The sequence below is a fragment of the Trachurus japonicus genome, chromosome 21 (assembly GCF_045865225.1).
Source record: "Trachurus japonicus isolate A0001 chromosome 21, Traja_1.0".
NCBI lineage: Eukaryota > Metazoa > Chordata > Actinopteri > Carangiformes > Carangidae > Trachurus > Trachurus japonicus.
Genome location: NC_140927.1, coordinates 22,454,769 through 22,470,960, shown reverse-complemented (window position 1 = coordinate 22,470,960; position 16,192 = coordinate 22,454,769). Strand labels below are relative to the sequence as shown.

Sequence of the window (16,192 nt, the reverse complement as noted above, 5' to 3'; positions counted from 1 at the left end):
TCCCTGCTGTGTTTGACACCTACCCAGCGTGACCGCAAGAGCTAATCCTGCACACACTCTAATCCTCACGCTCCATGTGTACGTGTGTGTGTGTGTGTGTGTAAGTGTGCGTGTGTGTGTGTGTGTGCAGAGAAATGTGACGGTCAGGGCGGCCATTACCTTTCGTCTCTCCCTCTCTGGGTTGAAGGTTCCCAACCACGACTGCATCTGCTCAGGAAAGACACAAAACAGAAAGAGAAGGTCAGGGCACTCACTTCCTTGGAAAGAAAAGAAGGAGAAAAAAAAGAGAGAAAGTGTAGTGATTCGATAATTTCAGTCAGTTGTGTTTTTCCAGGACAGGAGTGGTTCTTAGTTTAGAGGTCGGAGCTTGCTGTGACAAGCTGAGACAAACAACGCCAACACACAAAAAATCCCTCCACCTTCTCACCCATCCCTGCGAAACGGCCTAATTCACAGCAGAGCGCGGAGCTCCAAGTGCGGGAACTAGGGAAGCTCACGGCGCCTCGCAAAAAAAAAGAGGCAGCTGATCAGGTTCAGTGCACACAATATGACATGAGAGAGAACAAGGAGAGGCGACGGGTGTAAAGGAGGGGGAGAAAATTTCTTAAGAAGTGTAAAAGAAGAAGGGAAAAAGTGGAGCAAACATGGCAGATCGGAGATCTCTGGAGAGATCGTGGGAATACTTCTCGCTCTTCCTCTGACTCCTCTCCCGGGGGAGTGCAGGGAAAATGTCAACAGACACGAGCGGGAACACACACACACACACACACACATACACATACATAGAGGCGTGCACACACACCCATGCACAAGACTGGGATTTGTAAGGGTGGGACAGAGGTTGAGGGCCACTGAGGACGAAGAGGAGGAGGAGGAGGAGGAGGAGGAGGAGGAGGGTGGTGGTGGTGGTCGTAGGAAGCCAGAAGGTTTATGTAACATCACAGCCACATCTCTGGAGGCCCCTGTGTGTGAGCTACACACACTTAAACACACACACACGCAAAAAGGCAGTGGGAATGACGACGCACAGCTCCTCAGTTCTGCTATTTATTAACTCAATGTTGCCATGGTTTCGCTGCGCTGACGTGATTCTCATTGTAAATCTATGGTGTGTATTTGCAGTGCAAGATAGGAAGAAGAAAAAAAAAAGGGCTATAGCCATTTGGTCATTAGAGTGAACTTGTTCCAGAGAACAACCTTTGCTTTCCTGGCTGAGCACCGCTATCCATCAAAATCAACACACACTGATAATAAGTGGCAATATCATTAGGCCTCAGCCAGGTCTCGGGCGTGCATACGGGGCTTTTGTTGCAATCATGCTTAAGCCGTGACACCGAAAAACAAGCAATTCGACCGGTTAAGTGTTGAGGAACGAGGCTTAGGAGGGAATGAGTGGGCATGTACAAATCGCATTCGTAAAACAAACAAACCACCTCTCTCTCAGACCTCTCCGTCTGTCCTGATAATGACTCATTAGCTTTTGAATCCCTCTGGTTAGTAAAAGCCTGTGCAGTCACTCTGATCGCGCCCGTGTTTTTCTAAATAATCCCACTGTAAATGATTTGTATTTGGTAAACTAATGCGGCGCGGAGTCATTTTCACCCACGATTCCCCCTGTCTGTCCGCCCCCCCTTCTCTCTCTCTTCCTATCTGAGCGGAGAAACTTCTCCGTCCAACTAACATCCCGCCTCTCTTCTCTCTGCCTCCTCGTCTTTATCCCCTTTCCCTCGTTGCGTCGCCACCTACCCTGCTTTCAAAGCTTTTGAAATTCTTTCAAGTGAGACAGCCTGCAGCTGAAAAAGAGATAAGGCTCGGGCTCTTCATAAATATGATAGAGAAAGCAAAACGGCAGAAGAGAAGGTGGAGAGGGAGAGAGACATGGAAGGCAGGGAGGAAAAGAGTGTGTGGGGTGGGGGGAGAAGGGAAAATGAGAGGGGGATAAGGAAGACGGAGAGATGAATGTAGGCGGAAAAGAGGAGGATGGTGAGAGAAATGAGAAAGGTGGAAGACAGAGAAGAGAGGAAGAAAGGAGAGGCGGCTGAACGCTGTGAGCTGAATGAGTGATGAGATGCAGGTTGAAAACCAGCTACATCCATTCATTCTTTTTTATCACATTCATGATAAAGAGCTGTGTCTCTTTTCTTTTCCTCTTCCCTCCAGCTACCTGCTGTCAGTCTCTGATGTCGTCTGTCTCCAGCCTGGCTGCTGTATCTGCTGCTAAAACTGTCTCAACGTCCCATCATGGACTCTGACACCCCAACACAGAGAGAGAGAGAGAGAGAAAGAACACCGGTGACTCTTCGGGGCTGAGTCTGGTGGTGTGGCTTTAGTCAGATTCTCCCTTCCTCTATTTCTGTATTTGATGAATCACAACCAGAAACCGACACACACACACACATAGACACACACACTGTTGTAACACATGCCTGCCAGTGCCATTCCAGTGGCACTGCAGCCACATTGGGCGGCGTTGCCAGATCAGGGGAATGGCATCTATGTGAGCTAAGTGGAATGCTGCCTCTGGGCTTCAACTGCACCCTGTACGATGGAAAACTACAGGGCACCATGCCAAGAAGATCAAATGAGTGATTAATTGATTAATCAGTGGTTTACTTGCTCTGGTGGAGGTGAATGAATAAAACGTTGTTGGAGAAATAGTGGGAAAATATGCATTGTGTCATCTTAAAGTATTTCTATCTGTCTAACCAACAACTTCAAAAAAAATGGATCAATTCACAATCATATAAAAAGCCGATTGAGGCCACGATTACATCTTCAAATACCATGTTTGACCGACTAGAACCATTTCCTTCTTTACTTAAAAATATGAACACATCCGAATAGTTGGACTGGTGAAATTTTTGCCTAATAAATAAACTAAACCCACTTAATAAGGATATAGAAGTAAAGTTTCTCACTCACTCCCAGTAAAAAAAAAAAAGACACTACCTAACCTTACAAATACGTATTGATTTTATAGAGCAATACAGGTGTGAAAAAAGACATAAAAACATAAATGTTTCTACACACACAATGTTACATGATCTGAATAATTTGTAGCTTTTCAGACTAATTCAGGCTTATTAATCAACTTGGATCTTACTTTTATAGTTTTACACTTTATTTTTTACAGTTCGGCTATAAGAACACTCTGCTTCACAAAGACCTGGAAATAGAGGACGTTCACAAAAAAGCAGTCAGACAGTCAGACAGGTTTTTAGAGGTTAACTACCGGTGAATGTATCGTATCAGAAAACAAAGGAAAACTGTGAAATTATCTCCAAAAACTATTCCTGGTTCCCTCATTTTTCAACTTTGACCCACTTGTGTGTGTGCATGTTCGATCTGACATGCAGAGCCAGTGGCCCAGTCAATCTGGCTAAACTGTTGGCTCGTTTACAAGTGTCTCAATTGCTGTTCTGCCAAGTCACCATGATCCAAACCTTTACAACTGCAGGTCACTGGTGATTGCTAGGATATAACACCAGTGCTGCTGCTTTGTGAGGGTTTCTTCACTTGTTGTCACTGTCATTTTATTCTTATTTATTTCAATTTGACATAATATATTGCATAAATAAACTTAGTTTTACACAACTCTTCCCGAGTACAGAAATGGACGAACTTGTAAACAGCCCTCCTGTCTTATCTTTCACTAATGCCAGTTCTCTAAAAGGTCACAAGGCATTTGGATTGGGCTTAATTGCCACTACTGTGTTGAGCTGCTGCTGCTGCCGCTGCTGCCGCTGCCATGTGGATGCACAGGGAGGCACTTACCCTCTCGTTGGCCACGCAGATGATCCTGGCGTAGCAGCAGATCATCAGGAAGATGAGGCTGAACAGAGGCACGTACCATCTGCGAAAGCACAGACACGAGCAGGTAGTGAGAAAACTTCTAATGAGGATTTTGTTATTAAAAGCCCATTCCTGTTGTTTTGACTGCATCGGCCATCATTCTGTGGCCTTGTGGCGGCAGCGGAGGAGGAGGAGGTCTCAGGGTAGAGCAACTGAAAATGTCGATATTAAATGGAAAAAAGACAAAAACAAACAAAAAGAAACACAGAACTTTACTTTCCCATCCACAAATAATGCACCATAAATCCTACTTGCGCTTACATACCATAGGAGAACATAATAGCATACCAGGTGTCTAATGTTTTGATATGACGGCCCTCTAAATAGATTAGAGCATGGAAACTGATTTAATAAGATTCCTCCTGCAGGATCGTAACCTGAGAAGACTATTGTCTGTAGATATGATGTGTTATAGAGCTGGACTAAAGCTCTGATGCGATGTTTCGATTAAAATCTTTGCTAGTGCTTGTTTTTCAGTTTTAAACATGAAACAAGCCTCTTTTTTCTCTTTGCCTCCCTAGGGTTTGACCACTAGAGCATTAAACTAAACTGTGCATTGAAGTCTATTTATAAGTAAGACTGTAGTGATGGACAGTGGACGGACACAGTACATACACAGCCCTGACTCAGCACCTCTGGACCGCACTGCATGTCATTTCAGCCAGGAGAGAATAGAGGTAGACCCGAGAACAAAAGGCAACGCCATGAGAGTCACAACACCTGAAATGCGTGGCATTCCTACGGGATGAAGGGTTGACAATCAACGGAGACACGGGGGAGAATAATATGTCAGGCATTTCTGAGCGGATGAAAGAGAGCGAGACGAGCGAGGGAAACGGGGGTGATGGCTTTGTTGGAATGGCAGTCTTGTGTTATGCAAGCTCCTGGGAGGTGATGTAAGCTCCGAGGAGTTTCAGCCTCTCCCTGTAATCACGAAACAGGCCTTTTGTCTGTCTTTGATAGACAGGTTCCTGGCCACCACTTCTCTGTTCAGCCTCAGTAACTCCGAGCAGTTGAGACCGTGCTGTGCAACACTCAAGTCCTCCTGAGCACCTGGCACCAAACGCCTCTACGTGATGAGCATAAATGGATTGTGCAGACGAATAACACCAGGAGTAATTATAGGCCCGATCATGATCCAGAGGAGAAAAGTCTGACATTTAAAAGGGGAGAAATCTGGGTCGGTCTCTGACCGGCGAACACGGGGACACGAGTTGTTTCAGAGGAAAATGGATTGGGAATAAATGCTCAATACCGTGTCTGAAAACTCTGGGCTAAAAATTGCATCTTTCTGAAGCATCTGAAAAAAAAAGAGGCAAATAGGTCCTTGGCCTAATTTAACTTTGTCCGCACTTGTGATCCAAGCCTGCGGGGGTCGGAAGAAACTCACTAATCACTTTCAAATTAAACTTTTTATTGGCAGGGGAGTCTGAGATGGTTTGTCTTTGTGTCACAGCAGCAAACAGGGGAAAGGGAAAAGGCTGCTTTATACATGGTGTTCAGTCACGTCTTGTAGGGAACATCAATATACATAGAAAACCCTCTTTGAACATGTGTGTGTGTGTGTGTGTGTGTGTGTGTGTGTGTGTGTGTGTGTGCGTGCACGCGCTTCCACACAGACTCAATAATGGCATGGGACAATGATGAAAGCGTTTCAGGGGAGACCTGCGCGAGCGTCACCTCGGTGTGATTTAATAACCCGATCTGCGGAATAAACAGCGTCCAATTACGCCAGCGCACGTCCCGTTAATGATGGAGAGACGGAGAGGGGTGGGGTGGTGTTGGCGGGGATGGAGGGGGAAAAGGGAGAGGGAGGGAGGGAGGGAGGGAGGAGGGGGGCTGGCCTTTTTAACGATAGCGTGGGGTGGGAGGGGGTGGTGGGGCTGCGAGGAGGAGAGAATGACGGGCGGCAGCTACAAAGTGCTCTAATTAGCATGATAATGATCTGCCATTAGAGTCCGCTGTGCTCTACAGCTGAGCGCTACCCGGAGAAAGAGCGGAGAGGAAGAGGGAGACGGGAGGGAAAGAATGAGAGAGAGAGGTAATGAAATAGAGGCAGAGAGAGACAGAGAAAGAGAGAAAAAGAGAGAGAAAGAGAGGATTTTGGAGTGGGCAGAGGATGATAAACGTGGAGACATGAAAAAGAGGTGAGGATGGAAAGGTGGATGGATGATGGCAGATTGCAGGTCAGGACCAGAAAGAGCAGAAATAAGAAAGAAGCGGCGGGTGATTAAAAGACAGGAGGAGGGAGAAGGTCACGGGCAGAGTGAATAGCAGGAACAGGCTGCAACCAGGAGATCGACTGTAGGGACGGAGGGATAAAAAGATGGATAAATACAGTGGTGGTGGTGGTGGTGGTGGTGGGGGGGGGTTTCAAGAGCTGGTGCAGAGAGGGGCCAGTAGTGAGCGGAGGTGGAAACCCTGGAAGAAAGATCATCACAGACGCACACAGATTCAATCTCTTGCCCTCAGCCTTCCCTCCATACTGCACAGGAGTGAAGAATGAGGCTCGGATGACAAGAGGCCCTGGACTGAAGTGCTCAGTAGGAGACAGTGTGAGGTTGTGTGTGTGTGTGTGTGTGTGTGTGTGTGGAGACCCGTGTGTGCAGCAGGTTAGTGCTCCACCGCAACTTTGACCCACAAGATCCTGCAGCTGAGTGAAAGATCGTGATCTACCTGTTCAACCACTTACACAGAGACAGGCCGAGCAGAGAGAGACAGAGACAGAGAGAGGGAGGAAGAAGGAAAGACAAAGAAGAGACAGAAGGTGCTCAGGGTGTGTCGAAGGGTAAAAAGTTGAACTACAGGCAGACTAACAGCTTTCTGAGATTCTGAGCTAAACGCGAACATGCTCTAAACGACAATGTTACTATGGTGATGTTTAGTAGGTAAAAACCTTTACAGTGTTTATCTTCTTGGTTTAGCATGTTAACGTGCTAACAAATACTACTAAGCACAACGTAGAGCTACGGCCTTGTCCACATGAAAACGCTGCTTCACCCAAAACAATCTTTTTCTTGTTCTTGTTTCTTGTTTTTGATAAAGTTTTCCGTAAACATGTCATCATTTCAAGAAATAATCTGGATTCACTGAAAACGACTGAAAACACTGTAATACATATGCCAGGCCTGTGAGTGGCGCTGTAACGCTGTTACATATTAACTGAATTGAAATCGAAATAATTTAAATAAGTCGACTAAATGCTAAGTGGTGTCAGTGCTAATACGACGATCGATGATGACTGAACGGGCGTGATTCAGCCGCTGTGTCCGAGGGGCCTGTTTTTGTTGCTACGTTACGTCCATAGACTGTAACGACTAACAGTGTGGCTCAGGTTACAGGGTAAAAGAGGCGGGGGGTATGACATCGTCGTTTCTCAAAAGATCTGTTTTGGGTGTCTACACGAAAACGCTGGGGCTGCGTTTTGAGATTTTCCCCCTCTGAGACCCATTTCAAAAAAAATAGGCCTATCGTTTTCACCCGCCCCCCTCCCCAAAATGCCTATTCTGTCTGGCCGAAACGATGGGACTGTTATTTTGACCAGATGATGTCAGACGAAAAGCGAAGTGGTTGTCGTAGTTATCGCAATTCATTCGGAGGAGGAGATTAACCAAATATCTTGACTTTCCACCCGGCTGTTGTCGACGACTGGACGACTTTAAATGATTATTTGTCACAGCTTCCTCGATGAGAGCGAGAAGAGACCGGGAAGTGTCACCAACCGGATGATGAGCTCACAAGCATGGCAGCTAACCGAGCCTAACGGGAAATTCAAAAAGAAGAACAGCAGCTTGTGGAATGGTACAACAGCATGACAGACTTATTATGTCATATACAGTGTTGTATATAATGTCATGAGAGAAGGCATGCCAACACAACCAGCTGACAACATTGATTGTCCTATATAAATGTTTTTCTTCTGAGGTCAGGTTTGATCACTCGGATTTCCGAGAGATCTCGTGTCTCTGGGGAAGCAGCACAGCGAGAAGGTCTCACCGTCTGGCTGAACTGTCTATAGAGTTCAGATGATTACAGCGTAACGACTGGTTGAAACCGTCCTTACGTCTGTGGACTGGACTCCTACTACATTTTCAAAATTGGTTTAGATTGGAAAAGTCGTCTAGTGTATAGCCCAGCCTTCATTTTCTGCCATCGCTCTGACCTCATCTGTCTATTCAAGGCAGAAAAATCTTTAAAAACACACTGCTATTACAGGAAAAGTCAGGAGATGTTTGGGAATGGATGTCGATATCAAACTTGATGCCAATCCATTTGTTAGATGATGAGAAGTTTCATTAGATAAGTGATAACTTTGACCTACTGGTGGCGCTAGACCCAGAAGTAACTCATCAATATTAATCGTTGGATGTCTGTAATGAATTTTCAATCAGAATCCATCCAGTGAATGTATTTCACTAAAAGCCAAAAAATGTCAACCTGGTGGTGACACAAGAAGAAAACTCCACTGATACCTCATGTCAAAAGGATTCGTCTTCTGGGTGACGGTGAAATAAAATTCAATGTATTCAAAATTATTCAGCTCAAAATTTCATGGCAATCTAACATGTCATTATTTCAATTGGGATCCAGTGGCGGGTCAATCAACTAACACCACCACCATCCCCCCACCCCCCCACCGCATAGATTCATCTGGTTTCCAGTCGTATACGTCTGGGCCGGGAGCTCATGGTGATACATAGCGATGGGAAACCTCTCAGGGAGCGGTGACTCAGCGAAGCCCGAGTGCTTCCAAGTGCTGACTCAACCCCTGAAATTCTGCACCTCTGTCACACAGCGCTGTCCTCTGCTTTTCATTCTCCTTCCCTCTTTCATCCTCTTTCACACCCTCTACACCTCCTCCTCCGCGCCTCCTCTGTCCTGTCTGCGCGCTTCGCTGAACTCTGATGAAGACACACTACGGGGCGTGGGCAGAGACGAGGGCAATTTATTTCTCCGGCTTCTCCTCTCCTGGCGCGTCCCGGTGTGCCGTCCCTCTTCCCCCTCTCCTGATGAGTGTTTCCCCGTCTCTCTGACTCTCCCCCCCTCCCACCTTTTTCCCCCCCTCCTCCGCACTTCTCACCTTTAACGCTACAACCTCTGCCCTCCTGCCTCCTTTCCCAGCGAGCTGTCAGCGGGGTGTGTGTGTGTGTGTGTGTGTGTGTTTGAGCGTTTGTGCTTTCTCCTTGACGGGGTGTTGCCTTGGCCCCTGATCTGGTGTCTGGTTTGATGTAATTAGAGCTAATGAAGATTCCCTGATCCTGCGAGCAGCTCGTCCCCCTGGGCCACGACGGCGTGGAAAACTAGAGAGAGCCGGGGAGCAAAGAAGCACTGATAAAAGAGACACAGGCTCGTTTAGCACAGCTGATAGCTATGTGTTGTTTTGTGTGTGTGTGTGTGTATGTGTGCGTGTGGGTGTGTGTGGGTGTGAGGGTTTGTCTGCGTTAGTCTGTCTGAGTGTGTGCGTGCTTATTTGTTTAGAAAGATTGATTCCCTGCTGATGCTGCGAGCAGCAACGCGATTACCTTGGCTCGTGGCAAAGTGTTGCTGTGTGTGTGTCTGTGTGTGTGTGTGTGTGTTTAAGTGTCTGCACCGGGGAATCAGCAGAGCCCTTGCAGACTTGGGGCCAGTTGCAGAAAGCAGTAGACAGGCATAATCCTTCATAGCCGTCCTAAACACTTAAATACACAGTGTAGCAACTCTCCTAAATCTAACACGGCAGACGCAGATACAGGCACGACCACGGGTGCACACACGAACACAGACACACACACACACACACATATCTTGGCCTTACACCAAGAGGGAAAAAACCCCCGCAGGCTCCCCTGACATGCAACCCTTCACATTTCCCTGCAGAGACAGCCCTCCCCCAGTGGGGGGAAGCTTTGATGGCGGCGCTGAAAGGGTCTACTTACATCCCAAATCTCCAGGCTACGTGATCGTCTCTGATCCAGCTGGGGGAAGAGAGGGAGAGACAGAGAGAGAGAGAGAGAGAGAGCGATGAGGGGGTTACAAAGGAAAGGGAGAGCGTGAGCGGAAGACAGACTTGTGTGTGACTGCGGAGGGGAAAAGCTGTGCAGCTGTAGCTATTAATAAGCCGAGAGTGGAAAGAGAGAGCCGAGCCCGGAGATTAAGGCTCTGTCCCAATTCTCATTCCACCGCCGCCTCCTCTCCTCGGCCTCTTCCCCCCCTTTACCTCACCCCCGCCTTAACAAGATTCGAGATTCAAAATCTTGAATTTTGAATCTTGTTTGGAGACAAAACAAATTATGCTTTTTTTCAATTCACACAAGAACTGTGGTGGTGGTGGTGGTGGGGGGGGTTGCCGTTCAAAGATGTGCTGATAATTGCCAATTTTTATCACATAAAACCTTATGAGAGAAGGAGCCTGGAACGAGGCCAGAGCTGCGGTCCTCCTTCAAAGTAAAGACATTTAACAGAAAATGTGCTGTAGCTGGCTGACAAAACAAAAGAAAACAACCAAAAAACAAAAAAAAAAGATGCTGTGGCTGAACGGGTCGGCTGTACTCACCACCAGGCTCCGGCAGGGCCGTAGCAACCCTTTAGCAGCGGTAAAGAGGCCATGACCAGGGGCACCCCCCACGCCATCAGATGGTACAACCTGATAAAAGGCAGACATTTATTTCATTACGAGCGCCGAGACCGAGGAGCTCTGCCCCTGAGAAAAGACCCTACGACTAAATCGATTCATTTCTTCTTTGGTTCATCCCTTCTGTTTGCCTGCGCTAACACCGCGGGTCATTTTTCAGGTGCTAGACGAATGCCTATACAGCTCGACTGCCAATTACTCATGGTAATATAAACTGTAATTGCCCTCACTGATGTAGAAAAGATGACTTGCGAAAGGGGGATGTCTGCTTCAAAACCCTCACAACGGGATACAGCTCCTAACCCAGCAACTAATACATTTCAGGACAGGACAGGGGGAAAAAATGTACACCTGTGAACCTCATGGTAAAGAGCGGCCGACTTTTATAGAACAAAGGTTTGAGGAAAAAACAGAGAGGCTCATTCTGGCTTTGCAGGAAAATGAAAAGATCAGAGACGGCCATCTGAGAAGTTTGAAAAATCTCAATAAGATGGCTCAGTGTGTGTGTGAGTGTGTGTGTGTGATAGATGAGGTGTGTGCTCCAGTGTCTTGAGCGTCGGTGTGGGCGTCGATACTTTATAGAGCGCAAAGTGTCGCCTGGTCAATAGAGTGGAAGTCCTGCCCTGACTTGTTCCAAGTGTGGTCAATCGAGCGGTGGCAACACAGCTGACACACACTCAATCCCTCTTGAATTGTGCACCACACACACACACACACACACACACACACACACACACGTTCTCACTCTATTTCACTGGGGCAGACCGTACCCCCACCACACCAGCCCTCCCTCCCTCCCTGCCCCTGATCTGATGGAGAGCAGAGCGAGTGTGTGGGAGGTGGCGGAGAAAGAGAGATGGCTGGAGGTTTAAATAGAAACAGAATAGTGGGTGGGAGAGAGACGTAGGAAATGTATGGAGGTAGAGAGAGTGAGAGAGAGAGAGAGAGAGAGAGCGTGTTTTGATCGAACGCAAGAGCGAGTGTGAGGAGGAAAGGAAAACAAGGGAGCAAGGGGAGGAAAAGGGAAATGGTGGGAGCGCTAAAAAGGAAAGCAATCGAGCAACTGAGCGAGTGAAGGAGCAAAGGGGAAAGCAAGGGAAGGAGAGCGAGGGAGAGACACAAAGAGAGAGAGAGAGAGAGAGAGAGAGAGAGAGAGAGAGAGAGGAGGAGGAGGAGGAGGAGGAGGAGGAGGAGGAGGGATACAAATGGTGAAATCAGTGCTTCCACTTCGTGGCGTGACGACTGGTGCAGGGAGGGAGGGAGGGGGATGGAGGGGGGGGCGCTTGTCAGGAAATCAATGTCGAGAGCTCACAGACCGACAGACGCACACTGGCGCGCGCGCACACACACACGCACACACACACTCACACACACACACGCACACACACACGGGTTCTGCAGCGCATATACCCCACACACACACCGGCAGCCAGGCAGGCAGCGCTCTGAGAGGGAGATGACGAGGTCCGGAGCTGCAGCGCAACATGAGCTTAATGAGGCACAGCAGGACTGCTCAGTGCTCTGCATTCCACACACCTGCACACACACACACACACACACACACACAGACACACACAGACACACACAGATCCCAGCTCGTACAGAAATCGCTCTCAAGGCTCAATCTCATTTCTCACCGCCTCGCACCCCCACCACACACACACACACTCTCCATCTTCAGCTTCTTCACCGCTATCTCTCTGCCTTCAGCGCACAACAGATTCAGTTTGCCTGAATCCTTCCTTCAGTCACACATAAACACACACACACACACACACACACACACACACACACACAGACACACATGTGCGTGCTAAACACACTTCCCCATCCTCTCTTGCATCCACTTCAATCACTCTTAGATCATCCAGTCTCCGTTCTCCATCTCCTCTGGCGATTTGTTCATTCATAAACCATCACACTGTGCCATCACTCTGTGTGTGTGTGTGTGTGTGTGTGTGTGTGTGTGAGAGAGAGGATGGGAGGTTGCGTTCGGGGGGCAGAGGGGTAATTGTGCATGCATGCAAAGCCACATACCCGCCTGCCTTAACACGTACAGCTTATCTATGTGCAGTCAATACACGACGGCCCCCCCGACGCCTCGTCTGCGCTCCGCTCCAACCTATTAAGTGCTTTGTTTTTTTTCTCCTCCTCCTCCTCCTCCTCCTCCTAACGTCATGTGTGACCCGCCACAAAAACACAGACATATCCGCCCGCCCCCCCCGCTTTAATATCCCCTGGCCTTATAAGAGGTGTGAGGCTGATTTTGATCCTCTACCTGCCCCCCTCCCTCACCCCCTCACCCCCATCCCTCCCCTCTGCATCCATAAAGCCATCTTCCTCTGAGTTATAGCACCATTATATCGTCTGGCTTATTGCTAATCAATGCAGGGGAAACTCCCATGGGAAGGGTGATGGTGGGGTGAGGGAGGGAGGGGGGAGGGGGGAGGGGGGGTTATGGGATGGGATGGGGGCGGGAGTACACAGGAAAGCAAATCAGCAGGACTTGACTGAGCAAACTGAGGCACCGCTAACTTGTTAAAGCTGCCGCGTTTTTTTGTTTTTTTTCCTCCAGCCCACAGGGTGTATACATTTTTTTTTTTTTTTTTTTTTTAGATCGTGTGTTTGTGTCACAAAAGTGCGTGCTCGGCATGGAAAATGAGAAAATAGCTCACACACACACACACGCACGCACGCACGCATGCACACAAGCAAATTCACACTTGCACTGTGGAGAGCGCTCATGGGAGTTAGAGCGACAGAAACATAGAGCTGCAAAGCGTGAAGATGGGTGCGCACGCATGCACACACACACACACACACACAAAGACACACTGAACGGCTGACACCCACTCCCTTTTCAATTAGAGCGTCGGCTGGCTGGAACAGAAAAGGAGGAGGAGGAGGAGGAGGAGGAGGAGGAGGACGGGGAAGGAGGAGGAGGGGGGGCTGTCAATGCTCTGCAGGGAGACACATGCTCTGGCAGACCAAACACATGCACACACATAAACACATGCAGCAGGAAGCGGCCACACAACAACAAGAGGCAAACACATACGTCTAAAGGAAGACGTATATAGAGACAGAGGAGGACTTAGTGTGTGTGTGTGTGAGTGAGTGTGTGTGTGTGTGTGTGTGTGCACATGAGGGACAAGCTGTTTCCTGAGAGTTCAAATAATTAGTCGATTAGCGGATCGACAGAAAGAATCAGCAAGTGTTGATTAATTTGTTAATAATAGATGAAACATTTGAGTAATGGGGGAAAAAAAACAAGAACGCTCATAAATCCTTGGTTTCGGCTTCTCTAATGAAAGATTTAAACGCTGTGAATTCAAAGATTTTACAGACCACACATTTCATTTTAAAGGGGAAAAATAATTAGTAAATCAAGTAATTGATGAGGAAAATAATTGGCAGTTACGCACATCAGCACTTAAGTCTCCTATACTCACATCTCAAATCTGCTGGTGCTTATTTCTCGGACCAGGTTAAGGTACAGGTTGAGAGTGATGAGGCAAACCCAGGCCAAGGCACTCCAGTCTGCAGAGACACACACACACACACACACACAAACAAGGTCAAATTACAACACTGCCCTCCGCCACACAGCATGCACCTGCAAATGTGCGTCCAAACACACACACACACACGTACATATGGGAGTGTGTGTATATGTGTGTGTGCGTGCAGGCATGTGCCCCAATTTTTGATAAATGAAGGCCCATTCTGCAGTAATATGAGGGAAACCTGTGGCTTAGGGTGATGGATGAGAGGGGGGAGCTCGGAGAGGGATAATGATGAACTGTGGAAAAGCAGAGGGAGATAACGCAGGAGTGAGTGTGTGTGAGAGGAGAAGGAAAGTGGAGGGGGTGAAAATAAAAAAAAGAGGAGGCGAGTGAGGTGCGGTGGTGGTGGGGGGGGGGGAGTGGAGTCAAATGGAGTGGACGAGATCCCCGGGTCTAAAGACGCTGAAAAGAAAAGAATAAATGAAGAAAGGGAGAAGGAAGGCGCAGTCAGCAGAGGGTGAAAAAATGAATGTATTTCACAGAGACAAGGGAGAGACTCAGAGAGCCGGGCTCGCTGCTTCTGCCCTATAGCCGGTCCTTTTCCTGTGTCTATGTGTGTGTCTGTGTGTGTGTGTGCTCTCTCCTGTTGACAGGACAGGCAGGGCCGGTCGTCACAATGATGGATTCTCTGAGCCACATACTCAGCTTACTCAGTTTCACACCCCACACACACACACACACAAACATACAAAAACACACACACTGTCTCAGACACGGGGAGCCTTTAGGGGTAGCATGCGGTGACTAAGAAAGAAGGAGGCTGGCCGTCCACGTCGTTATCACAATAAATCACTGTCACCGTGATAGCGAACCTCGTCTTACATAACCAGGCAGCAGCCGAGGCGCCTCTTTTTTTTTTTCTTCTTTCTTTTCTTTTTTTTTTTTTTGCTCGAAACTTGAAAACACCACCTGTCGTGTTGCTGCCCTTGCTACAATCTTCCTCTATTTCAAACACATTTCATAAAATTTTATTGGTCGGGGGTTTAAAAGCCGGAGCTGCGCCGCGCGGCTCCCACCGGACCCCGACGCCATCGCCACAGAACAAAGTGCCTGTTCAGCCGGTGTTTATGTACAGCCGTTTGTCCTCAGCGTGAGGATCCTTGTGATAAACCGAGGTGACACGCACCAACCCTGCAGCACTAACTCACTGCCCATTACCCTCTACCCGTCTGTGTGTATGTGTGTGTGTCTGCCAGATAAAAACACAGAGGACAAAAACAAGCTTGGTGAAGTGTCGTATTAGCAGCCTTATGTTAATCAAGACTAAAGCGGCTGTAATTGCAGCAAATGCCTGTAATGCAAATAAAACAAGGCTTTTTCCGATGTAAAAAAAAGAAATCCTCCCTCCTTCCTGCTTTCCTACATCATGACCCTGATTAACCGAAATGAAATGTCCTGTCTCGTCATTGGAGGAAAATCATCTCCTCATAGGAAACGTGATGAAACACTTCATGCCAGTTTTTATGAATGGCCCAGTAACTGCATGGCACGGTGCTTGGCTCCCAAGTGTCAACACCGTTGCAGTGGGTGTGGTGAACACACCTCAGCGTTGAACGAGTTTAACCAGTGCATTACCAGCAACGACAGCCAGTGTATCTCCAAACAGAAAGGAAAAATCCAGCCTTTTCTTTTTTTGATAACTTCTGGATAGGTGGAGCTGGAGGAATAAATGCAATAAAAACAAAGAGTGTGGCTTCTAGTCATATAAAAGAGGCCCTACCTTTAAAATATACAGACACCATGAGAGAAATATAATAAAGTTGAATAAAGAGTTGAATAAAAATGAAATTTTCAAAAAGCAGGACCAGCTTCTGAACCTTTTCAGGATTTCTTCGTACCGACATCGTGGGGTACGAGGACACCATTTGTCAAAGCTGTCTACAGCAGCTCTACAGGTGGAGTGGGTTTTCTTTTTAAATACATTATACATATCAAGGATTTTCTGGCCATTTGTCCAAAAAGCAGTGACTTATTCAAAAACATCGTTTTTGTCACTTTTTAAAAGCTCACTGAATTACAACTCCCGCCTTACTCTTACACTTCTCTGGATGAAAGATGGTGTTATAAGCTGCAGCAATCAGTGTCTAGGCACATTTTGTTCTCACGCCAAAAAAGTGATCTGACAAAGCAATATTATTTTCCATTGTGATATATGAGCTCTTCA

The 16,192-nt window shown here is 47.6% G+C and overlaps 1 protein-coding gene across 1 annotated transcript in view; it reads right to left on the bottom strand.

Moving 5' to 3' along the window:
• Positions 1 to 16,192, bottom strand: part of LOC146965247 (cyclic AMP receptor-like protein A) — a 58,646-nt gene that overhangs the window by 36,256 nt on the left and 6,198 nt on the right. The window contains exons 6-10 of the mRNA XM_085765661.1: positions 13,915 to 14,002; positions 10,385 to 10,474; positions 9,768 to 9,806; positions 3,775 to 3,853; positions 160 to 207 (exon numbers count right to left, since the gene is read on the bottom strand). Coding sequence (XP_085621787.1) covers positions 160 to 207; positions 3,775 to 3,853; positions 9,768 to 9,806; positions 10,385 to 10,474; positions 13,915 to 14,002 — 344 coding nt within the window. The remainder of the gene's footprint in view (positions 1 to 159; positions 208 to 3,774; positions 3,854 to 9,767; positions 9,807 to 10,384; positions 10,475 to 13,914; positions 14,003 to 16,192) is intronic.